This window comes from Meles meles, chromosome 12 (genome assembly GCF_922984935.1).
Source record: "Meles meles chromosome 12, mMelMel3.1 paternal haplotype, whole genome shotgun sequence".
In the NCBI taxonomy this organism is placed as follows: Eukaryota; Metazoa; Chordata; class Mammalia; order Carnivora; family Mustelidae; genus Meles; species Meles meles.
Window position 1 is genome coordinate 40,739,064 of NC_060077.1, and position 26,329 is coordinate 40,765,392.

At 40.3% G+C, this 26,329-nt stretch overlaps 1 protein-coding gene across 21 annotated transcripts in view; it reads left to right on the top strand.

The window, feature by feature from the left end:
• EPB41L3 (erythrocyte membrane protein band 4.1 like 3) overlaps positions 1 to 26,329 on the top strand; it is a 147,493-nt gene that overhangs the window by 92,508 nt on the left and 28,656 nt on the right. For all 21 annotated transcript variants that reach the window (XM_046025328.1, XM_046025330.1, XM_046025333.1 and 18 more), the window contains 8 exons: positions 3,493 to 3,597; positions 4,761 to 4,803; positions 11,563 to 11,638; positions 13,912 to 14,130; positions 14,895 to 14,982; positions 20,326 to 20,478; positions 24,394 to 24,491; positions 25,535 to 25,710. In XM_046025328.1, coding sequence (XP_045881284.1) covers positions 3,493 to 3,597; positions 4,761 to 4,803; positions 11,563 to 11,638; positions 13,912 to 14,130; positions 14,895 to 14,982; positions 20,326 to 20,478; positions 24,394 to 24,491; positions 25,535 to 25,710 — 958 coding nt within the window. The remainder of the gene's footprint in view (positions 1 to 3,492; positions 3,598 to 4,760; positions 4,804 to 11,562; positions 11,639 to 13,911; positions 14,131 to 14,894; positions 14,983 to 20,325; positions 20,479 to 24,393; positions 24,492 to 25,534; positions 25,711 to 26,329) is intronic.

Sequence of the window (26,329 nt, forward strand, 5' to 3'; positions counted from 1 at the left end):
GAAAGGATGCCGAAGCCACAGCCAGGATCCATGAGAGAGAGCTTTGTAATCATTTGTAATTTGGCCATGACACAGGGGACCCAATCATAGCCTGAAGCCCATGACAGCCTTGCTCCATAGAATCTTACATTCTCACTCCAGGGTGAGAAAATGAAGACCCAACTAATTTAAAAGACTTTTCCAGTGTCACCACCTAGCTGGTGGCTGTGATATTTAGCAGGTAGGAATTTTACTATTTATGTATAACCATCTATGGTAGAGCCTTGACTACTGATCTTGGTTCTTAGGGGGGGTAAAACAAACAAACTCCAGTGTGAAGAATGGACCGCTATGTAATTGTCTTAAGAACGATGGTGTTCAAAATATTTATAAAATATTCAGTAAGAAAAAAATCTGGTCTATCCAAGAGAGAGCTATGAATCATTAGTAGAAATCAAATTGTGAGAAGCCAGAAAAGTAAGATCTAGTTAGTGTAGTGGTCTGTGCTTGAGCTAATCCATGCCACCTGTTAGACGAAGGCAAGAACACAGCAGCCAGAAGACAGCTAATTAAAACAATGCCCAAGGCAGCCTGCAGCATATTCAGAAATAATTCTACAATCGAGGGGCTACTAGGTCAGAGAATAGAGGATGCTCTGTAGAGAAGAGTTTATTTATTTGTATTTGTATTTGTTTTGTTTTACTTTTACTCATTGAGAAAGTACTTGGGCCAGACACTGGTGTGTGTTTTGGTATGTATGGGGGCTGTTGTACGCATGTGTAAAGATTGTGGTCTAGCTAAAGCAGTCAGGTAGTAAGCAAGTAATTAACATCTAAAGAAAGAGCAGGATCTTTTACTACTGAACTACTTATTGGCACCATGAGGAGTTGTGTATTTGCTGCAAGAGCAAAAGTGCATACAGGGTAAGTTCTACATTACGGATCCTGCTACTTGTTGATCACTTGGGCTACAATAGCTAAAGTTTATGGAATATTTGATATGTGCCACCACTGGGCCCAAGTTTGAATACTTTGTTTTATGTTAATGTCATCCATTCCAAAGAAGGAAGTAGTACCATACCCATTTTACAGAGGGAAAAACAGGTTCACACAGCTGCAAAGAACATAATGAAGATTCAAACCCAGGTTAATCTGCTAAAACCACCACTGGCAATTACATAATACTGCCGCTCTCATAGAACTTCTCTGAACCTCTGTGTTCTGATCTGTCAACTGAAATAATACCAGTAGAGAAACCATTGGAAAAGCCAATTTTTTTTTATGAAAACTTTATAATCTGTTAAACATTATTCAGATGTGATAAGCTGTTATTTATAAATAAAAGATTTAAACCAGTGAGCAGCATTTCATTGTCCTACCACTTATTCATATCCATTGAACAATGTTATTATGTAGTTTTGCTAATATGTAATTTATTTTCATGCATTATTAAACTTTTTACAAACACATCATTGATTATTTAGCTAACCACAATTTAGGCTTTCCTTTTCTATCATAGATTTATCTTTTTTCCCAAATAGTCATGCTTCAGGGGACTGAGCAATTAACTTCCAATATAATTACATTTGCATCGTAATACACAGCACTTAAAGGTTTCTGAATACTTACTATTTTGGCATGCACATTGTCTATCAACTTTTACATCTCTCATTGTTATTACATTAAATCTTAAAAGCAAATATGCTTAATGCATTAGGTGTGAAGTGTTGGTAAGATACAAACAAAACATGGTTTAGTTTAACTGTTGACATTTCATCCATCTCAGTCTCCAAGGCCAGGTTGAAAGACCTTTGAAGGATTCCATGAAAACGTGATACTGGGTATCACAGTAAATTAAGCTGATAGATTCTTTTTTAAATAAACATATAATGTATTATTAGCCCCAGGGGTACAGGTCTGTGAATCGCCAGGTTTACACACTTCACAGCACTCACCATAGCACATACTCTCCCCAATGTCCATAACCCCACCACCCTCTCCCCGGCAACCCTCAGTTTGTTTTGTGAAATTAAGAGTCTCTTATGGTTTGTCTCCCTCCCAAGCCCATCTTGTTTCATTTACTCTTTTCCTTACCCCCAAACCCTCCGTGTTGCATCTCTACTTCCTTATATCAGGGAGATCATATGATAGTTGTCTTTCTCCGATTGACTTATTTCGCTAAGCATAATACCCTCTAGTTCCATCCATGTCGTCACAAATGGCAAGATTTCATTTCTTTTGATGGCTGCATGGTATTCCAGTGTATATATATACCACGTCGTCTTTATCCACTCATCTGTTGATGGACATCTAGGTTCTTTCCGTAGTTTGGCTATTGTGGACATTGCTGCTATAAATAGTCAGGGGCATGTGCCCCTTCGGATCACTACGTTTGTATCTTTAGGGTAAATACCCAGTAGTGCAATTGCTGGGTCGTAGGGTAGCTCTATTTTCAACATTTTGAGGAACCTCCATGCTGTTTTCCAGAGTGGTTGCACCAGCTTGTATTCCCACCAGCAGTGTAGGAGGGTTCCCCTTTCTCCACATCCTCGCCTAAGCTAATAGATTTTTGTTCCTCAGAAGATTACCTTTCTCCTTTCTGCAGGTGACAGCATCATGCTAAAAAAATGTAACATAAATATCTATATCTCATATTTACAAATAATAACTAAAATCTTTAAACTTATTTCATTTTATGTCTAATAGGAAGGATTTCTCAAAAAGAAATTAAGAGAAAGTAGAACACTAATGCAAAACTGAAATTTGTGACACACACACACACACACAAACCCACAATAACAAACTAATGAAGAATGAAGGTAACGGAATTTCTAAGTAAGGGTTGGACTAGAAAGTCTTCAGGGGAAGTCTGCCTAAGATAAGGAATTGGCTTGATTCTTCCCAGGCTCCAAATCTGGTTGCATCAGGACTGAGTTAGGACATTCTGAAACATGGTTTTCATGTTGGTCCTTTGTATTCTTTGACTCTCTAGATTTTTATATTTCACAAGATGTTTCAGACTTCCAAGTCCCACATCATTTCCCCACCTACTTCTGTTTAGAAATCATCCACTCGGGCCCCCTCAGTTGTTACACATCTGCTTTCTGCTCAGGTCATGACCCCAGGGTCCTACAATCCAATCCCCCAACGGGATCCTTGCTCGGTGGGGAGCCTGCTTCTCCCTCTCCCTCTGCTGCTTCTCCTGCTTGTGTTCTCTCTCTCTCTCTCTCAAATAAATAAAATATTTAAAAATAAAAAATTTAGAAAATCATCCATGGGTTACTGACCTTGGTGGAACAGGTGAGTTTTGGTTTGGTCTGTTGGTTGTAGGGACACAGTTTTGTGGGTGTCAACCCACTTTACTGAACCTTCTCACTAGTTAAAGATGACATGGTGATCACACGTGGGCGTCGCATAAGTTGCAACAAGCCGTATGTTAAATTTTACCCATTTTTATCCGTGGCAGTTGAGAGAACTTTATGTGTGTTGATTTGTTCTGCTTTGTTTTCAACAGAAACGCTCCAGAGGCCAGGTGCTGTTTGATAAAGTATGTGAACATCTGAATTTGCTAGAAAAAGACTATTTTGGGCTTACGTATCGAGATGCTGAAAACCAGAAGGTGAGTGATTAAAGGCAATACAAAACGTATGTCTCGAACTGCTCGTTACTGTAAGAAAGGGAAGGAAAACTAAATCGGTAAATCGTTTTCTCTGTTTCCACTCCTCTGTGTACTCCTTTGAGTCCCTAAATGCTGTTAATCGCCTTATTTCTTTATAAAAGATATTATTGACGACTCCCTTTAATCTTGAATATTCTGGAAAGAGAAATTCCGTTTTTCACGCCTGAGTTATTTATGGTTCTAGGAAAGCATTTTATATGGTACTTTTCTGGGGTGATGTATTTCAGTGAATTTGAGGCCATGAAAATCAAATAACGTTGATTCTTACATAGAAAACATGTTCCCTGACTGCTGTCCTGTTCCTAATTCATCTTAGTATGCTTCCATATTCTTCCAAAATCGGAATATGACATGGGCGTTTGCTGACCGGAGCCTTGTCTAATGTATTCAGCAAGTATTTAATATTTAATTTAATACTTCTGTAGACTCTTACACCTGAGTAATGCAGTCTGCTTGGGGCTTTGCCTCACTAATTCCCACAACTACCTGAAAAATAAAGAAGAGGAAACTGTTCCTTTGTGTTCTTGTGAGGAACTAAGTCAAACAAATTTCCTCATAGATGTTATTTGTTTTGATGTTGTGCAATGAATCATACTTAATGCCTACCCAATTCACTGAACAATGTCCAACTTCGTTATTGAACATCTGAGTTTTCTGATGAGGAAAATAATCTCAAGCAGGTGTTTGTTTGTTAGGCAAGTGCCTAAGAATCTATAACCATGGAAGTCACTTTGTGGGCCTCAATGGCCAGGACATCAGTGGACATTGTGTATCTTTAATTTATTCTAGTAACTTCTTTGAACATTGAATCCACTATTTTTTTTTCCTCCTGTGTTGCTGTACTGGCTTGAATCTTTGAAGGTAGTGTTGTAAAAGAAAGGAATTTTGTCACGCATGAATTGTGCACGCACACACACATTTTCTCATTAGGTTCGTGCCTAGGCCCTCACAGGGCCTGGTGAAGAGCGCCAACTGTGGGGGAAGGACCCAGCTTGGAGGGCCTGCCAGTAACCATGCACTTTGAAATACGCTTAGTGCGTGATCATCATCAAGTTGTTTTTATTCTTCTCCGGTTCAAATTCAAACTGTCATTTCCTTTTCAGAATTGGCTGGACCCTGCTAAGGAAATAAAAAAACAGATTCGAAGTAAGTTCTTTTGGATTATTTTACATGGTGATATGAAGATTTTCAGAGAGCAGGGTTGTCTGAATTGGTGGCCCATACCCACATGGCCAGTGTGAATATAGTATTTTTTAAAAGACAGATTAAGATCTCAGATTTTCTCTCTGACAGGTTGGTCTAGCTTAAATGCCCATTTTTAATCATCACAGCTTGGGAATTAAATGACTCTGACATTTGACCTATTCCCCTGCATGTTCCCGGAATGTGCGATACGATTGAATCAAGTGATGCTCCAGTTGGCAATTAACCACTTAAAAGCTCCCAACTTAATTATTAATGTTAAATTAAGCCTAACTGCCACAAAAGTAGAAAAGTCAAGCTAAAGGTGGTAGTTAGTGAATGGTCTAGAAATGGATAACAAGTCAGATAGAAATTTACTATCTGGTAACAACCTCTTTCCTTGGTCCCTAAAGGCAAGTTAAGAAATCCATGTTCCCAGCAATTGCAAGGGCAGCCCACCAAACTGAAACACAGGTAGCTAGTAAGATAAGACAAGTTGCTGAATCTTACTAACCATTCAGTGCACATTAAAACAAGATACTGTTTTTCACTTATTCAGGTTAACGGAGATTTAGAAGTTTATTAATGCACTGCACTAGCAACTATGGACACAGCTGATAGAAGGGTAAATTGGTATAACCCTTTGAGAGAGTTTCAGTATTAAATATTTGTTAATTTAATATTTCATGTGTTATTTAATATGTTTAGTATATATTATAATTCAATATTAAATAAATTTAATATTAATAATAAATATTCAGTCTTTATTAAAATTTAAAATGTGCTTATTCTTTAACCCTTAATTTCATTTGTACAGATTCATCCAGCATATGTATAAGAGGGGAGGATGTACAAATGTGTACATGCATGAAAACTTGTTATAATATTTTTTGCAGTAGCAGAAAACTAGAAGCAACTTAAATATCCATTTATAAAGAATGGATTAAATCAGTCATGGAATAACAATACCTTGAAATACTAAGCAGCTATTAATAGAATGAGGTAGAATGTGTTTTAGTTCTCACTAGTGAGACAAGTGACATCTGTTTAAAAGAAGTTATGCATATATACATATAAATATATATATACACATACATACATATACATACATACATATATATGTAATAAATTTTGGAAGAGCACAAAAGCTGTCAGTAGTAAGTACCTCCAGAAGTGGTACCAAGCATAAGGGGTTAAGAAAGAGGTTATCATTTTTTCCGTAGCTCTTTTACTATAGACATGGATAGTCTTTATAACTGTAAATAACCAGTTAATTTTTAAAGTGATTTTTTTTTGTCAATAAACGATAAATTTTTCCAACAACTAAATCTAGTTGAATAAATTTGAGAGCAATACATTAATGAGAATGTCATGCCCATGGAAGTTTTCAATAATTTCCTATATAAAAAGAGCAAGTATTTCCATTGCCTTTGAATGTGTTGAAATACCAAAACACATCAAGTACTAATAACAAGTGGTAGAAGCATTTTGAAATGGCTTAATGGAAAATAGTATCTCCAAAAAAAAAAAAAAAAATCTCCTTCTAGATATTACAGAAACTGATGTTTGTGTATACAACTAAAACATCTTTACCACATTTTTGAGAGAAATTTGATAATCAAGTTAGATAGAAATAAATTGGAATTGAAACCAGGGACAGCTCCAGATGTGAAAACACTCCTTCTTTTTGTTCCAAAAGTCCTAATAAAAAATGTAAGATGATGAATATGTTCTAAGAATCTTCTATGGGTTTACTCAAAACAGATGTGGTGAATATATATCCTGTCGTGTTAGTGTGCATAAAGTTCTCTGTAGTCATCCAATTAACAAAATGCTGTTTCTTACTTGGGTGATTGATAATTGCAATTCCTTTGAAAATATAAATATCTGGGATAAATCACAATATTGGCAGAAGAAAAGCTATATAAATGGTAGTTTTCTTATCGGTTGTTAATAGAATTCTTTTTTTCCCCCTCACTTCCCATTTATCCTATCTCCCACCTTCTGTGGGCCTGATCTCACCACCCTGAAATCATGACCTGAGCTGAAACCAAGAGTAGGACAGTTAATCCACTGAGCCATCCAGTGTCCCTCCTACCTTCTTTTCTAAGAGAAGAAAGAGGACAATCAGAACATGAGATTTAAAGGATATTTTCGTCATGTAGATTAGGCTAACGATAACATAAAGAGAACTAAGTGACAGTCCTGCAGATAAAGGAGGAAGCAAGGACAATTGCAATTTTTTAATTGAATTTGGTATTTTTATCTGTATTCCAAATGCCCTCTTTCTGTAAAATTTACGTTCTACCAAGGCAGACAACTATTATCCTAGCTAACAGAATTACTGTACCATCACCTCCTTTTCCTAAATATAAATGATAACAGGTAAACACAGATCAAAACCACAATGAGATATCACCTCACCCTGTCAGAAAGGCTAAAATCAAAAAGACAATAGGAGGGCCTGGGTGGCTCAGTCTGTTAAGTGTCCACCTCTCGATTTTTGGCTCAGGTCACAATCTCAGGGTGATGAGACTGAGTCCTGAGTCGGGCTCCACCCATAGGGGTGGAGCCTGCTTTAATTCTCTCTCTCCCTCTCTGCCTGTCCCTTCCCCACCCACTACCAACAAACAAGTGTTGGTGAGGATGTGGAGAAAAGGAACCCTTGTGCACTCTTAGTGGGAATGTAAGTGGGTGCACCCACTATGGAAAACAGTATGTAGATTCCTCAAAAAATTAAAAATGGAAATACCGTACGATCTAGTAATTCCACCACTGGGTATTTACCCAGAGAAAATCAAAATAGTAATTTAAAAAGATGTATACACCCCTGTGTTTATTGCAGCATTATTTACAATAACCAAGATAATGGAAGCAGCCAAAGTATCAATAGATGAATGGATGAAGAAGCTGTGGTGGAATACTACTCAGCCTTAAAAAATAATGAGATTTGCCATTTGCAACAACATGGACTGACCTAGAGTGTACTGTGCTGAGTGAAATAAAGCAGATAGAGAAAGAGAAATATCCTATGATTTTACTTATGTGTGGAATCTGAGAAACAAAACAAACAAAAAAAAGCAGAAACAGATCCACAAATACAGAGAACAAACTTAATAGCTGCCGGGGATTGGGGGGGAGGGATGGGCAAAGATGGGTGGAAAGGGAAGTGGAAGATACAAGACTTCAGTTATGGAATGAGGAAGCCACAGAGATGAAAGATAGAGCTTGAGGAATATAGTCAGTGGTGTTCTAATAGTGTTGTATGGTGACACATGGCAGCTACGCTTGTGAGTACAGCATAATGTCTGGGTTGTCAAATCACTATGTTGTACATTGGAAACTAGTATAACATTGAGTGTCAACTATACTTCCGTTGTTATGTGTGTGTATATTTAGACACACTTGTATAAATGATTAAAGGATGTTTCCATTTCCTGCTGTTGGTGCATAGAATGTCTCTAGAATGAGATCTTCAAGAGAATGGCAATCAACCTGATAAAGCTTTTAAGTTGCAAACTGATGAGAAATAGAAAATTCTGAAACTGAAGAGGTTGCTCTTATGAGAAAAAATTATAATTCTAGTCATTTTTTATGCAGACTCAGATGTTTAAATTTCTAAATATACTGTATTTTAATATAAATATATTTATGATATAATTTCATAATATGGAGTATATTATCTATATACTGTATATAATAATTTATAGTAATTTTCCATGATTTCCATGATTTGGCAGCCATACAATACTAAAATAAGAATTTTTTATAAGAATGGACTCTCTTTAGTTTCATAGTTTTCCATCATAAATTTGTGGCTCAAAATCCTTTATTGACATATAGGAATATCATTTTAATGCATTCAGGTGGTTTCATTTCCTGTGTCTATCCAGGGCCACCATCTGAGCCGATTTGGGCTTGCAAGCCCATTCGTTACATAACCATGCCTTCCCACTCAATTTGTTTCTATCAGATTCTTTATGGGGATATACATTTGAACTTCAATCTGCCTCTCGTTAATTTCAAATCTTACGCCTTATTTAACTAGATTTTTTCCTCTTGATTAGGGTGTAGACTGTAGTTTTTGAAACTTCCCACTCTTTAAAAATAGTACCCAACAAAACCTTGCAGTTGTTTGGGTTATAACCTCATGAAAATGGATTTCTTGGGATTAGTGATTTTCATAGTATGGTTCCCAAGTCCACCTGTACTCAAACCACAAGGGAGTTGATTAAAACCACAATTCCTAGGCCATATTTCCCAATCTCTGGAATAAAAGTCTCCAGGTAGAGCCTAGAAATTGACATTTTTAGCAAGTACCTCAGATTCTTAAACCAACTATAGTTTGAAATTCCTTTTCCCGCCCTGAGGATTTTGCTTTGAACTATCTTTCTTATTACCCCCCCCCTTTTTTTTTTAATTTTACTTATTTGGGGCACCTTGGTGGCTCAGTCGCTAAGCGGCTACCTTCAGCTCAGGTCATGATCCCAGGGTCCTGGGATCAAGCCCCATGTCGGGCTCCCTGCTCAGTGGGAAGCCTGCTTCTCCCTCTCCTACTCCCTTGCCTGTGTTCTCTTTCTCTCTCTCTTCTATCAAATAAATAAAATCTTTTTAAAAAATTTTATTCATTTTAGAGACAGAGAATGTGTGCACATGCAAACGAGTGGAGCAGCAGATGGGGGAGGGAGAGAGAATCTGAAGCCTATCCAGCCCTAAGCGCAGATCTGAATGTGGGGCTTGATCCCACCCCTGGGAGATCATTACCTGAGCCAAAACCAAGAGTCTGACACTTAACCAACTGAGCCACCTGGGCACCCCTCTTTCTTATACTTCTATTATGTCAAAGTTTATCTTGAATTTATCATGAGATTGTTTAATTACATTGATCAAACACTCACTGGGTTCAGGGCATACTTTGAAATGGATAAAAATGCCAAAAGAGCAATAAATCCATTTCCCATAACTAATCCGTTAATTTTCATTCCAGTTGCTTGGGGGGAAAGCCCACTCTCATTTATGAACCTCACCATCATCAAGCAGTAAAGGGATCCATATTAGCAGAAAGTGCCTAGGAATCAATAGGAAAATAAAACGAGATCAGACCATTTTTTGATTAACAAAAGGACCTGGAAAAATCATCACTAGAATTATATGGGATTGAGGGATAACTTATAATTCTTAGAGCCTATGTTTCAGGAATATTTTCTGAGTGATTTAAAAATGATAGCAAGCAACCAGTGATACATGGCTTTATGCCAGTTCTTTATAAGCTACCTCAGGCATTGATCCTGCCGTGTAGAATTTTAAGTGGATTATGAATAGTGGTGTTGAGAATAAACTAGAGTAATAAATGTAACTATGCTGCTTATGACAGAAATACAGGTAACCTGTGCAGCTAAGTATTTGCCTTATGCTCATGAGAATAGCCCAAAGAAAGAAGCTGGTGCTTAGAATTCTACCCCTTTCTTCTGAATGTTTGCAAACAACTCATGGAGCAAATGGAGTTTCCAGAAGTCATTTAATGGGGAGGAGGGAGTGTTGGCCAGCTTAGGGGGATAGTTGAGGCATAAGAGCTGGAGTGTGAAATCACAGAGAGAAAGGAAGTGGCTATAGCTCGTGGTATAGATCAAAGGCCTCCCGTATGGAAGCCAAGGAGACTAGGAGGAGTTTCTCAGTAGCGCCTTCCAAATACAAGCGGCTCAACGCTGTATCCCTTTCCTGGTCGTTGTGTGGGGAGAACAAACGTCCCGCGAAGGAACACCCAGACTTGAATGAGTTAACTGCGTTAAAAGCCCAGAAAAAAAGAACGGAGTGAGTATGATGAGTTCAAGTAGGGATGAGGTGGAGAGAGAGTAAATGTAGAAAAGAAGAAAATGTTTCTCCATATTTATAGTGATAAACCAGACACCAGTAGAGACCGTATTAATGGAGAGCTTCGGAAGGCTTCATAATGCTTCAGGTGTAAGTGTGGGCAGCACGGAGAGCAGGTGACTGTCCGGTGCCACCTGGTTGATTGTTCTCCTTGTGGGAGAGAAGGCTGTAAGGAGAGGCCATGGGATCAAGAACAGCAACAGGTCGAGAGCACCCGTCCAAGTCCTGGGCTCATAAGGAGGTGGGGGAATTTCCGGAAGCACTGTTCATGCCTTCAGGCATCTCTTGAATCAACAATTTCGCCAAGGAAGAAAATTTTCAGCAGCCTGGAGAGCAACTTACTTAAATATTCACGACGACAAACCTTCCCAGAAAACAAAAATATCTTGAAACTTTCCTTGACATGTATTATAATGGGATTTGACCTGTAATAACAGAGCAGAAAGGACAAAGCAAACGGGGTATGTCTATACCATCGGTATGTGAGCTATCCAGAATTTCAGAGCAGTAGAGCCAGTCAGTTCCGGACTTGTCTGTCAGCATTATCCCTGTCATTCACGTATTTTTCCCCTCTTCTAACGGCTTACCTTTGTCCCTGAGAAAGGGAGGAAGTGTAATCAATTTCCAGGCTAGTTAGAAGCACCAGTAACGGATTTGGGGAAAAGATTAAGGACTAGATGAAGTTTCAGACATATCTGGATTTCGTTGAACTTCAGACTTTCCCGTTTTCCACGGAGAAGCCAATGTTGCTTGGGAGTTAGTACTTGGAGTTAAGGCGGTTCTCACTATCCGAATAATAAGTCGAAAGGGATTTTCTGAGTTTTGATCCTAATTTTTCTCTCATCTCTGCAGGTGGTGCTTGGCACTTTTCATTTAATGTGAAATTTTACCCACCAGACCCCGCCCAGCTATCTGAAGATATCACCAGGTATTTGAAAGTTGGCTCTGAAAAAGGCAGGCTTTTCTTTATCCTCTGGGGAAGAGCATGCTTACATCTGGGAACCTTTCAGTCATGCACGCCAGAAATGGCAAACCAAAGGCAAGGGAGCGAGAGCAAACATCTGATGAGAAGATTTGCCAAATCGTATCTGTTCACAGTTGAATCTTTGGTGCTAAGCTGATACTTCCGTCTGTCTGACCTTGGCGGGAAAACTTGCAGAATTGAGATACTGTCATCCACCCACCACCGTCAAATTGGATGGGATTCAGCCTTACGTGATATGGCAGTTCCTAGTGCTCCTGCTCTAAAACTCAGAGTAAAAATGTGTCTTTGGATGCTTCTGCTGTTTATATAACCAGTCTGATACACGACAGCTATTTTTTAAAAATCAGGCACCAAATGCACACAGAGGAGAGTTTACTTTCTCTGCCCTGTGTGTACAGGAAAAATGATTCATTCATTTGGGGGAAGGAAGACTAAAGAAAGGAAACTAACATAAAAATATCCTGGTGCAGTGACTTGAGCTTGGGGTGTGCGAGGAGATCTCTTTAGGAGGCTATCCTGGGTTTGCCATGTGTTCTAGGCTCCTTCGCATCCTACTTTGGAACTGCTGACTCTCTCGCCCTGCTTGGTAGTAAGTTTACAGCCAGTCAGAGTGACATTGTGCAGTGCATACCGAATTTTCTGCGTAAGCCTCACATGCTTCTTGGAGGGCTTTTCAGAAAAGGGGAATTATTCCAAATAGCTCCAGTCACTGGCTAGGAGTAAAAATAGTTCCAGCAGACGTATTAGGCAAAGAGTAAAAGAAATAGTTACAAAGGGTTTCTTTTATATTTTTATTAAATCAAGGAAAATGGATGACTTCTTATTTAAAGATACTTTTAATAATAATGAAGAACCACTTAATTGTGGCTAATTTATTGGTTATAGAGCCATATATATCTGACATGCGATGCATGGTTCCTTTCTATTTGTGCAATGTTTGCAGAGCCTGTGGAATGTGTAGAAACTTCTGTATCTGTATTACATGGAGTTTTTTATATCAGCTTAAAATCGCATTTGAAGGGGGTCTTAAGACTTTAATCATCGTCTTCATCTTCAGCAGATTAACAATTTATTTCTTATATGAACGGTGCAAGGATATTTTATTATTATACCTATATCCTGGGGCATGAAGGTTTTTTACAGAGAGAGAGAGAGATCACAAGTAGGCAGGGAGGCAGACTCCCTGCTGAGCAGAGAGCCGGATGTGGGGCTTGATCCCAGGACCCTGAGACCATGACCTGAGCCGAGGGCAAAGGCTTAACCCACTGAGCCACCCAGGCACCCCTATAAAGGGTATTATTAAGAGTTATCAACATTAGCACTTGCCTTGGAGTCTCCTGCAGTTAGTAGTCTATCTGTAAATCTTGAAAAGCAAGAAGCAGAGAAGATAAGTCAGCTATCAGTGGCGATATCTGTATATCTCGGCCACATTAAATGGAAAATATCTCTTACTCCTTGAGTATAAAGCTGTTTACTTGTAGGGATGGGGTGCTCAGATTTTAAAGTAGTAATTCTTCAGAGTTAGTCTTCATATCAGTTGGATTCTAGGAAGTTCTGTCAATAAAAAAATGAGGACTGGAAACGGGAGCAATTGTTTGGTGTTATGAAGAGACCATGGCATCAGGAAGGCAGGAGTAAGTGCAGTGGATGGTGGTGTGGCTGGTGCGTTAGCTGAAATCAGCCTTGCTCACATGGCAGGATGCTTAACCGATGCAGCAAAAGGACACTTCCCTTAAGGCTGGTAGAGACTTAGTAATTGCATTTAGCTGCACCATTGTTATCTGATAATACCCCCAACCAGAGATTTCAGGGAGTGTGTTGAGGGGGATTCCTTGATTTGGATTTTGAATGTTAGTTATTTTAAAAGATGTTAAAGAAATATGTCTTGAGGTTTCTTCTACTTGGTGCCATTAATAAATAAATTTATTTTTAATAAATAAAATTTTTAATTTTATCGTTGTTAATTAATAGTAATAATACTTTATTAATAAATAAAATTATTATGAGCATTGACTTGCCTCAAGATGCCCTTTAATATTGTATTTTATAGCCAAGTATTTTCCCCTTACATCTAAAGCAAAGTAGAGATGCTAGAAAATTTGTCCTAGTGCGATCATTCCCCAGGAAGGAATGCTTACAGCGCAATTTGTACCCAGGGGCCTGCTTTTCTCCTGTCCTCATGCTGGATTTTTACTTTGTCTTTTGGCTCCTGGAAGGTACTACCTCTGCCTACAACTGCGAGACGACATCGTGTCCGGAAGGCTGCCCTGCTCCTTTGTCACGCTGGCCCTGCTGGGCTCCTACACCGTCCAGTCCGAACTTGGAGACTACGACCCAGATGAATGTGGGAATGATTACATTAGTGAGTTCCGCTTTGCGCCAAACCACACGAAGGAACTGGAAGATAAAGTGATCGAGCTGCACAAGAGCCACAGGTTAGTGGCAGAAAGCCTGAGAACATTCGTTTTGCTTGTGCCTTGATGGGTGAGCGTCCCTTGTATTACCTGCTCTTACCAGGCTGCGTTTCAGGGGCATGGAGGCTGGGACTGTAGCAGACTGAGGTTCTGTATTTCGTATGGTTCGGGGTAGTTACACTCTCTCTCTGGTATTCTGGTTGTTGTTCTTATTGAGAGAGAGAGAAAGAATGGGGAGAGAGAAGTGGGGGGAGGGTAGATGGAGAGTGAAAGAGAATCTTAAGCAGGCTCCACGCTCAGTTCAGGGCCTGGCATGGGGCTCGACCTCAAGACCCTGAGATCATGACCTCAGCCGAAATCCAGAGTCAGATACTTAACTGACTGAGTCACCCAGTGACTTTAAAAGCCATTTTCCTTGCGACACCTGGGTGGTTCGGTCAGCTAAGCAGCTGCCTTCAGCTCAGGTCATGATCCCAGGACTCTGGGATCCAGCCCCGTCAGGCTCCTCCTCAGTGGAAAGCCTGCTTCTCCCTCTCCCTCTGCTGCTCTGCTGCTTGTGCACTTGCTCTCTCTCCCCACCTCTCTGTCAAATAAATAAAATCTTTAAAAAAAAAAAAAAAGAAAGCCATTGTTCTTGTTATTCTCTACCACCCCGTTCAAGAGCATGAATCTGCTGGGGCCTCTCTGGGGTGTGCTTATGAGATAGCAAGGCTAAGTGGGAAATATTGCAGTCCTGCCAGGTAAAAGAAAAGCAGCATTGTGACTTTTTTTTCCCCCCTTATCAGAGGAATGACGCCAGCAGAAGCAGAGATGCATTTCTTGGAAAATGCCAAAAAACTGTCCATGTATGGGGTTGATTTACATCATGCCAAGGTATGCATTTCTTAAACCCCAAATTTCCTATTTAATTTTCTTTAATGCAGTGTTGTTATTATTATCAGCTGGTGATTTTTTACTTCCATCATTAAAAACTTTGGGGATCCAAATCTGTGTTTGCTTTAAGGCCCACTCAATGATAAGGCAAATTCAGCTCTCTGAGATTTACTGAAGGATTTGCTCTGCATGTCTCAAACTCCCATAGCTCGTGGCCTCAGCTGCTGAAAGCCCTAGGTAGGCAAAGCCTCAGTTTGCCCATTGGTTCGGTTAGAAATTTATCTTCACGTAACAAGCTCCTAACGCAGCCCCCTTCCCTGTCACAGTTGTATTTCCCACTTTATGCCAACACGTGCCCTTTCCTTCTGCCAGATCCTGTCTCTGCCTCTTCCCTGAATATGCCCATCCTTGCCTGAGCTGTCCATCTCCTTTCTGTCTACCTGTCCCAACCGTGGCCAGTTGTCCAAGACCCAACTGTCACATCTCTTATGTGCCAAGTACTGTTGGATGCCCCTGTTCTGGATGCCTCTCCGGGCGCTCAGCAAATTCACGTCTACTTTAAATAGCTCTCTCTAGAACTTAGCTTCTCTGAAACGTAATCAGTGCTTTGAAATAAGGTTGTCATTTTAGTTCAACTAAAATTAGGCCCCACAGCTAAGGATTACCTCATTGATTGGTGATGGGCAAAATGTCAAAGCTGTGTCTTGGCCACAGAGTCTTTTGAAGTTGGAACTGGATTGCAGGAGGGTTGATGTTGTGAGGCTGCATAAAACATTTGACTCCAGGTCGCACTTTCCCAGAATCTCTGTATTTTTCCGGAGTGAGAGAGTGAGTATATGGACTGTTCATCTGGTATTTGAGCAGCTGTGAATAAAAGTACTGTAGAAGCACAGACAAGCCTTCTGAAAACTTCCATCCAAAGCATATGAAATTTGTTAGGATCTTAGGGATGGATTCTGGTCTTTCAGTAACATCAAAAAAAAAAAAGGATCCGTGCTTGAAGTGCAAAGGTAGTTCCTTCTGATTTGGGCTATCAAGAGACCATCACTCCTTGCAGTCACCTTGCAGTCGGTGACCGAGCAGTCACCACTATCTTGGTTTGGGACCCGAAAGAACATGCAGGTAATAGGCTTCGAGGCATGCGAGTATCTGACACAGTCAAGGTTGGGGCCAAGAAATGGGGAGAATTTCAGCTGGCTCTGTTCAAGCAAACATCTTGAGGACCCATGGGAGGGAAATCTGTGGTCTGTAGGCTCCACTGACGCTGCCAGGGGGGCCACTCCCTGGTTGGCTCTTAGAGAGCAGACCGATCCACCCTGTGTTTGGACAAGAAAATGGCGGCCATCAAACACATACGAGTTTGATGGGTTCTGTCTGTGGATCATTTCGTACATCATACAGGGTGAGCACGTTCCAGGCCTGACGACCTGAACACAAGCAAAATCTCGGAGACTTGGCTGGGACATCCTGGGGATGTGCCGGGACATTGACTGCCAAGCTTTTTGACATTTGTGTGTAATTACAAGAGCAGGTGTAGCTGTTTACTTGCCAGTTCATTATTCTATTTTTTTTTCACTTATTTTTCACTCGGATAAGAAAGTGTTTTATATTGTATGCTGTATGAGGTAGGAAGAGGATTTAAAAAAGAAAACGAGGACACACACGAAGATTGTTTTTCTCTTCGAGTTTTTCCCTAGGTGGCTAACAGATAAAGGAACGAGAAGGAAATGAAGGTCGCCTGAAAATTTGAGTGAATTGAAAGCTATTTTTGAAGTTAGGTTACACACGATGATTCACTTACTGCCCGGGAAAAATAAACAAATAAACGATTAGGGCTTATGTTTGGGAAGGGCAACTCAGGATTTATCAGTGTTCCTATCAGTACAAATAAAATCACTTAACATTGCTGTAGCTGCTAAATTAAAATAGATCGCTGCTTTTTCATTCACTAATATGATTCGAAATCATGCCAATTAAAAAGGAATTAAGGAAGCACAAATGCAGCCTATTTTAGGATTTCATCTGAATATTAAGTATAACGAATGTTCAGTTGTGGACTCCCATTTTCTCTGGCAGCCACAGTCTATCATTTCAAGAAGGAAATTTACTGAATTAAATTAGAGCGAATTTCCGGTTGTAAGTGAGAGGATTCTCTTCTGTGGATGATATGAAAGGCCCTGAGCTTTAGGGCCCATTTAAAAATTCCAAATTGTGATCTTGGACTCTGCGGCTCTGTATAAAGAATAAACAACATATTATGAGATGAAGGTCCCTTGTTTTGGAAAACCTATCCTACATGCTTCGTTTTTTTTTCTTAGGAAGACTGTCTCTGCTCGTCTGTCACTTACTGTCAGCCTGAGTAAGCTCAGTCAGAGTCATTTACCTCATATGAGATTAAGAGATGTAGATAGGTAGGTCTAAATCCCTGCTGGATATCCCACGGACTGAGTGATAAGTGAACGACGGTGAAGTTGGAACAGTGGTTTTAAATTAAGGGGCTAGTCCACTCATTTATTGTAATTATGATAGAATGAGACTATCCAGATCTTCCTTCCGTGTTGCCCACTAAAGGGAGCATTAAATGTGTCAGTATATTGATAGGGAAACATACACGTCCCCAAGAAAGACCGCCATGACAGCTTTCAATATAAAAGACGTATCAAGGGGTGCCTGGGTGGCTCAGTCGTTAATCGGCTGCCTTTGGCTCAGGTCATGATCCCAGGGTCCTGGGTTCGAGCCCCGCATCGGGCTGCCTGCTCCTCCTTCTCCAGTCCCTCTGCTTGTGTTCCCTCTCTTGCTATGTTTCTGTCAAAAAAATAAAATCTTTAAAAAAAAAAGAAACAAAAAACAATATAGATTGGAAATTTGGATCTACACAAAGAAATGACACACATTAGAAATAAAAGGAGTGAAACCAAAGTAAAATATTTAAAAAAAAAAAAGGGGGACATATCAAGCCAATGTCAGGACTGTGGGCTGTGGCAGAAGACTGGGTATCCAAAATTTTTTTTTTGTCGTTGCTGGTGGATTAATGAAGTGGAAGCGTTCTTCCAGTTTAAAACCCCACATACTCCTGACATTTTCTGTCTTCATTTGCCCTCTCTTCTAACATGGAACGGCTGCTCTCAAGCAGCGTCCAGTCCTGAGCATGAGGAAGTGGGTGTTCACTGCCACCCCACTTGGTTGGGGTGCGCAGCTGATGACAGCAATATGGGGGACACGCAGACGTGTGTGGTGGCGGCGAGCCCGAGACGAGCGGTCAGCAGGGCTTTCCTGCTCTTCCCTATGAAGGATGCGGTCTTTTCATTATCCAGAGACACTAATGGACGATTTTAAAATAGATACTAGCACAAGAGGCTCTAATTCTGTATGTATCAGATAAAACAGAAAGCGAGTCAAGGAGCTTTTACTCCCAACAGTCCTCCCTCCATGCCTGCATTTTTGCTCACTGAGCAGCCCCGGGGACAGATTACACGGTTCCGAAGGATCAATAGTGCCAGCTACACGTCGGCCGCAGGCTCTAGCTCTTCCATTTGCTCTTTCAGATTAAAGCCCTTGATAAATGGTCGGCAGTTTCTGGTCTTTGAATTCTCCTCAAATTTAATTATGCTGTAATATCCTGCCATCAAGTATTTCCACTTCTGTAGAGTAATTTCGTATCTAATGGAGTGATCCATTTCCCCGGTGCAATATTTCATTTTAATCCAGTTAGATCGTATTTGCGGACTTGCATTTCCCAGAGATGGACCGAAATATTTATTTTGGATTCTGGAAATATTTGTTTTATGCCTTGCACTGACGAGATTTAGGAAGTAAATTCCCACAATATGGATGAGTCAGAATCTCCTGTTCGGATGCTTCTATTTCCCTATCCCCTCATCGCCGCTACAGAGGGACTCAGTGCCAGGGACAGTTTGATGATTAATGTGACAAAAGACCTCAGCTTTGCCTCTTAGGTGCCCCCTGCTTCCGACATCCAGTAAGACCAGGACGTGGAGATTGAGTCTCACACACAGTCCTGCCTTCTGTCCTTTATCCTTCCCATGCAGGGTCACTGCACATGTTCTTTTACCCCAATTTCACCCAAATACAGCATTTAGGAGGCATTGGCTATCCATGCAATGTCTCCTGAGCTTTATATGACCTCTCCGATGACCTCCGAGACTTCTCATTCCACATCCCTAGAAAACGACCTAAAGATGAAACATGCAAGTAGCAGACAATCCTGTTATAAATATAGTGTGCTCCCACTTAAAAAAGGAAACTAGAGAGATATAGAGAATGTGTTTCTTATTTATGTATGTGACTCAGTTCCCATTACAACTGGGCAGTGTGTGTGCTAGAGACATGTTGGGGAAGTATGTTCCTACTTGAAAAGCCTATTTTATATTTGAATTTCTGACCTTAATGGTGTATTAAAAAAAGGTCAAGGCTCTTTTTTAATGGAGCAAACTCCGGAATACTCATTAGAAAGGACAGGGCCTCTCTGTTAGTATACGTAGGAGTCGAAAGCCCTGCCTCTGGAACCAGGCTGCCCGTAAATTCAGCTGGGGTGGGCACTTAACCTCAACACGCTTTATAAGTTTCCTCATCTGAGTGAAGTAAGTCAAGCAGAGAAAGTCGGTTGTCATGGTTTCTCTTGTGGAGCGTAAGGAATAATACAGAGGACATTGGGAGATGGAGAGAAGTGAGTTGGGGGAAATCGGAGTGGGAGATGAACCATGAGACACTGTGGACTCTGAGAAACAAACTGAGGGTTTTGGAGGGGAGGGGGGAGGGAGGTTGGGTGAGCCTGGTGGTGGGTATTAAGGAGGGCACATATTGCATGGAGCACTGGGTGTGGTGCATAAACAATGAATCTTGGAACACTGAAAAAAATTTTTTAAAAAGTTTCCTCATCTGTAAAGTAGGAAGAGTCCTAGGAACTCTCTCAGAGTCTCCTAGTGAAGAGTAAAGGAGTTAACGTTACACACGTGTGCTCTGGTGAGAGCCGTGCCTGGTGCTTGGTCGTGAGACCGTGTCTCTCGTTTGTACCGTCATCAGCACGTCATGCAGACGGTGTCCTCTCTGTGCAGTTCTTACGTTGTGAGCCATCGGTGAGCCAGTTCTGCACTCACACGTCTCCACAGTGATCAAGATCTTCATTAACAGCCAATTATTCAGGGGGAACATATAAAAAAAAAAAAAACGACGGGGGGCGGGTATTTTTCTTATCGAAATTAGAGTCGTCGGCAGTGAATTACAGGTTCCTTCACGGAAGGCTGTGGTGCGCTAAATGCCACCCTCATCCCACGTGGAAACCCGTGAAATACTGACCCAATGTTTCTTGATGCCGTTTTCCAGGATTCTGAAGGAGTAGAAATTATGTTAGGAGTCTGTGCGAGTGGTCTGTTGATATATCGTGACCGCCTGAGGATCAACAGATTTGCCTGGCCTAAGGTTCTAAAAATTTCGTACAAACGGAACAACTTTTACATTAAGATCCGGCCGGGAGAGGTAAGTCACCGCCCCATGGTTGGCGTGTACATTGGAAAGAAAGGTACCCAGTGGCAAACAGAAATGTAAATTGCCAACTCCCAGGTTTTGAGCATCGTGGGACGTGGTGAGTTATGTGTCATGCCTACGAGAATTTTTTGTAGGTTGGTTTGATATATAGCAATAAGTAAAATATTCTCTTCTTAATGGTCTGGTTCTAATTTTGTCCCACTGCATAGATGGAAAAGTTTTTATTTTTGCAGATTTTAGCGTAACCGCAAGATACATGGATAATGTTCCATATATCTCAGACCAAGGTATAAAAGAAACTCTGAGGTACTAAACCTTTTATGAATAAAGAACAGATTTCTTCCCATCTGTCCCTGTTTTATGCGCTCATGCCCTTTTCGTACTCCAGATCAGCTGGCATGCTAGCACGAATAGCATTGAGACAATGTGATCAAAGTACAAGAAAGATTAGAGAAGGAGACACCAAGGGTAAATGATGCACATGTCTCATAGCCTAGTACATTTCTGCCTTTTTCTTTTATTCAGAAAGACTGATGGAAAAAAAGTAAAAGTTGTTGACTAACCACATTCATAATGGTTTACACGTACTAGGTGGTAAATATTTCCTATTATCTGTGTAACAGATGATAAATAAATATACCCAGTTTCTGATGAGCATAGGTATTCTAATGGAGGCAGTCAGAGCTCTAAGGTTGCAGCTTGTCTGTGTCTCTGAACATTTTCTGGTACAATACAGCCTTATTCTCTGTCTTCAAAATCAGCCTCTCCGTTGGTGGAAAATGTAATTAAAAATCAGGTTATATGGAATGTAATGAACAGCATGGTGACTATAGTTATAATACTGTATTGTATCTGAAAGTTGCTAAGAGAGTAGATCTTAAAAGTTCTTATCACAAGAAAAAAAATATGTGTGTGGTGATGGATGTTAGACTTATTGTGATCATTTCACTGTGTATATAAACATCAAAGCATTATGTTATACACTTGAAACTAATAGGTTATTATGTCAGTTATACCACAATTTAAAAATCTTTTTAAATCACACTGTAGAGCAACGAATCATGTTTATGATTCCCTGTAAATATAAAGTCAAACTTGTCTGTGAAGACTGAAATAATCTGTAAGCTTTTCATGAACATATGTGAAATAATTTTTTATATTCACTGAAGTTACATACAAAACTGAAAACCAATATATATTCAATTCATCAAATATTTATAAATGACCGTCTGTTTATTGTCAGGCAACAAGGTGGGCATTAGAAATAGAAAGATAAATATGACCTTGTTCCTGTACTTAAAGGACTTTCTGTTGAGCAAAAAACAGTCTCATGTACTTAGAATTATGTCGTCACAATACATTTTGCACATATAATACTGTGCAGACATGGGGCAAGCGTGCTGTGGTGAGGGCCCGATGAGAAAGCTGGAGAAACACATCAGGAAACAATAGTGAGCCATGGAAGGTTTTAGAGAGGGTATGATACGCTAGATGAATAATTTGGAATGAAACTTAGCAGCTTTGCAATGAGATATGCCAAGACCTCAACCAGGGCAGAGGCCATGGGAATAGAACGGAAGGAGCCAATGCGAGAGAGGTTTCTGAAACTGAGCCTGTAGGTCTTGGACATGGGATGGAGGAAGGGGCTGAAGAGTGGAGAGAATTCCGGATAATGGGAGGTCTTGGTTGGCAAGAATGAAGTTGATGCACAAGATATTACTAGATGAGGGGAGAAAACAGGGAGAATTTCAGAAAAAAAAAATTCTATTGAGATATAGAGATATTGAGATATTCACGGGGTGATTCTTGCATAGTTAAGAGATAGAGATCTGGAGGAGTCATTAGCTGCATCCATTCTATTCAGGGCCTTGGGCATGAAATATATTACCCAAGAATAAGGCAAGTTAAAGGAAAAGAGAGACTCTGGGTAACATCCATTTTTGAGGGAGGGGTAGACAGAAGAACACAGGCAGGTGAACCAGAGCAACCAGAGAAAGAAGAGAAGAGGCAAGAGCCATCACCAACAAGGAGGCAAGATTCTGAGTACGTGGTAAACCAGCCTGGCCAAATGTTAGAGAAGGCATGTGGGCTAAGAACTAAGAAAAGTGCATCAGACCTGACAGATCCCATTGTGACATTGAGCAGGTTGTGGGAGCACCTTATGTGGTGCATAAGGTCGGGATGAGGTGGGGAGGGAAGTAGCCAAAGCTGCTGCTTCCTGACATTTGTCAAGGAGCGAGATGGGGCTGTGGTTCAGGCAGAAGCAGGCTCAAAGAAAGTTGGGCTTTCCTCGCTCTTTTTTTGCAGTCATATTATATATATAGGCTTGAGAAGAATGAGAAAAATTTTTTGGTGGCATGAAGGCTTTGAAGAGGTCAAGACATGGGTACAAAGCACAGAGAGACAGATGAACATTCAGAACTTGCAGGAGCCTCTGTCGTCTTTGGTCTAAGGAGGATAGCAGCAAGAAAATATTCCCAGCTTTTTGCAGCAGAGAGCAAGTTGATTGATCTTTTTTTTTTCTTAAGATTTTATTTATTTGACAGAGAGAGATACAGCCAGAGAGGGAATACAAGCAGAGGTAGTAAGAGAGGGAGAAGCAGACTTCCCACTGAGCAGGGAGCCCAATGCAGGGCTCAATCCCAGGACCCTGACGCATGGCTTGATTCCAGGACCCCAGGATCATGACCTGACCTGGAGGCAGACGCTTAATGACTGAGCCACCCAGGCGCCCCAAGCTATTGTTCTTTAAAACCCCTGTCTTTAGCATAGTGTGTGGTCCATATTAGATGCAGGATGAATAAATGGAGGATGGGCTATTTGCAATCCATAATACCCTGGCTTGTTGACTGACTGGGGCTCTTGGCCAATGTGATTGTTACCACTACCACTACTTGTGAACATCCAGAGTGAGCACAAAATTGGGGAAGGCAGTTGTAGTTGGAATAGCTTGTGATATATTTCCCATTCTCCCCATCAACCCCATCCACCCCAGCCCCACTCAAATAAGAAGTAGAAAGCAAGCATAGTTATCTCTCATATGCCATGCATAGGGCCCCTCCCCTGGTTTCTTTGCTACATGAATTACTTTTTTTCTATGGACTGTATCAGTAGTCTGGTTGTTTTATGTTCTTTTGGAAAGATTTTACTGTTAAAAATGGTTGCCCTCTGGTGGCCTGATGCATACTGCCTTCAGAAAATAAAAAATCCCAAACATTTGCAACAGTGATATTAAAATATATTACTCAGGAAGTCAGAAATTTCACCTTGAGAAAGCAAATGGCTGATAGATAGTCATCTGAGTTGTACATGCTGAGAGACATGAAACTGTGTTCTCCCAGTCTGTGAACGTATATGTACTATCAAAAGATGTTAGTGTTTAGCATGGTAATCCAGAGGGGAATGCAGAAACAGAATCAGCAATATCTGATACCAGGTCATCAAACACCTAGGAGGTATACATATTCTCTGACCAGATCCTGAGAGAAAAAGCCTGAGAACGCTACAAACATTTTGCTCATTCCCGTACATTCCAGTTGAAGGCATGATGTCACAGAGACATCATGAAAATAGGCTTAAAAATGAGATCAGGACAAATTGGTCTCTGGGAGGAATCCAGATATCCTCTTTCATTTTTCATTTAGTTTTCATAAAATCCATACTTGTCCATAAAACATTTACTACACATATTATGTGGCTGTCTATGTCTGCAGCATTTTAAAGAGAATAGATACAAGGTGGGTTTTTTTAATGAGTGAAGTTGTAGAGCGAGAATTCTGCATATAGCCCTTGATTTTGTGAGTAAAGGAAACTTCTGTGGGAGGCATGATTTTGCAAATTATTTGCTTTTGTGTTATTTATCATTGCAAACTTGACTTTACTCTTCAATGTTTTTTTTAAATTTAGTTTGAACAATTTGAAAGCACCATTGGATTTAAGCTGCCAAACCATCGAGCTGCCAAGCGTTTGTGGAAAGTGTGTGTTGAACACCATACATTTTTCAGGTGGGTAAAGATGACTTTTTTTCTTCCTAAAGAAGAATTAGTATGTCAAGCAGAGAAAGTCAATTATCATATGGTTTCACTTACTTGTGGAGCATAAGGAATAACATAGAGGACATTAGGAAAAGGAAAGGAAAAGTGAACTGGGGGAAATTGGAGGAGGAGATGAAGCATGAAAGACTGTGGACTCCAAGAAAGAAATTGAGGGTTTTGGAGGGGAGTTGGGTCGGGGGATGGGTGAACCTGGTGGTGGGTATTAAGGGGAGTGCATATTTCATGGAACACTGGGTGTGGTGCATAAACAATGAATCTTGGAACACTGAAAAAAAAATAAAATTAAGATGTCAAGAAAAATTTTACCAACCAACTTTAATGGAAAAAAAAAAGAATCAGAATGATTGAAATCACTTACATTGTAAAAATCTGTTAGGAAGGAGAGTGTGGAAGCATGTCCTTTCTTTTCCTTCAAGTTTATGGCTTTTTTTGATAAGAAATCCTAAAAACTTCTGACTGAAGAATCTTCCTTAATTTGTCTTATGTTTCTATGCCTTAGGTCCACTTTCTTTATTACCTTTAGTGTCTTTTCATTTTTATAAGATGTCCACTTCAAGGATTTAGCCCATTCCTTACTATTTCGGTCATTTCTCAAAAGCCTGGACTCCTTGACTTACTTACTCAGACTGTCAGATTTGTGTCTATAAAATAGCAAGTCATCACTCTTCTGCTTCACTAAAGTCAGCTCGTTAACTGCTCTTCAGGTTTGTAGAACCATAGGCTCCTCAGTTGTGTGAGATGAACTCCAGTCCCTGTAGTCCCCCATTGTACATACAACCCCTATCGTATGTATAGCCTCTCTGCAACTCCCTGCTTGATACATACTGTGGGAACTGATTTTTTTTTCCCCCTATAAAATCACATTCATTGAACATGTGATGTGTTAAACCTTTAGCACACAAAGCACTTTACCGTTGACTAAAAAAGTGAAGGTAACCTTCTTTATGTTTGACTGAAGGGTCTCTCTGGTATTTTTTCTTTAATATCTCTAGACTGTTGTTACCAGAAGCGCCTCCAAAGAAGTTCCTGACCTTGGGCTCCAAGTTTCGTTATAGCGGCAGGACACAAGCCCAAACAAGGAGAGCCAGTGCGTTGATAGACCGCCCTGCCCCTTACTTCGAACGCTCGTCCAGCAAACGCTATACCATGTCTCGCAGCTTGGATGGAGGTAGGCGTTACTTACGAGCCCTTAGTAATGAGAATCCCAAATGGCTACCCAGAAATAGTGTGAAACCATCACAAGATTTCAATGAACACAGATCTTCTTGAACAGTATGAAATGAAAAGCACTCGCCGGTCCACGGCTGAGTGGTACTTTAACCCCCACCCTCACAAAAAAAGTGCCTTGGTGAGTCTAATGTCTGTTATTGATAAGTCGACTTCTATAAAATTCCATAAAAGAATGGTACGAAGGGAATGAAGAGCATAGCTTTTGTAAGCCGGCACCCTGAATTTGGAGAAAGATGCTCTCATCCTGAATATCGTTGTCACATACTCTGTGTAAGTAATTTGGTTCACTTGCTGGCAGATCTGAAATGATTATCGGGTTTGTTTTAGTCAATTTGTTTCAGAAGGAGGACTGTGTCTGTTTCTACAAAATTTTTATGGATAAAATGTGACTGTTACCAGTCAGTGCATGATAGCTGATAGAAAGGATGACATTCAGATCACAATAGACCCACGGGCTCCAAGTTGAATCCTCCTGGTTAATATTAATTACTCCTGCAGATGGACTGGGAGAGCGTTGACGTGAAAATGTTCTCCACTATTAAGTGAAATGTGTAAGT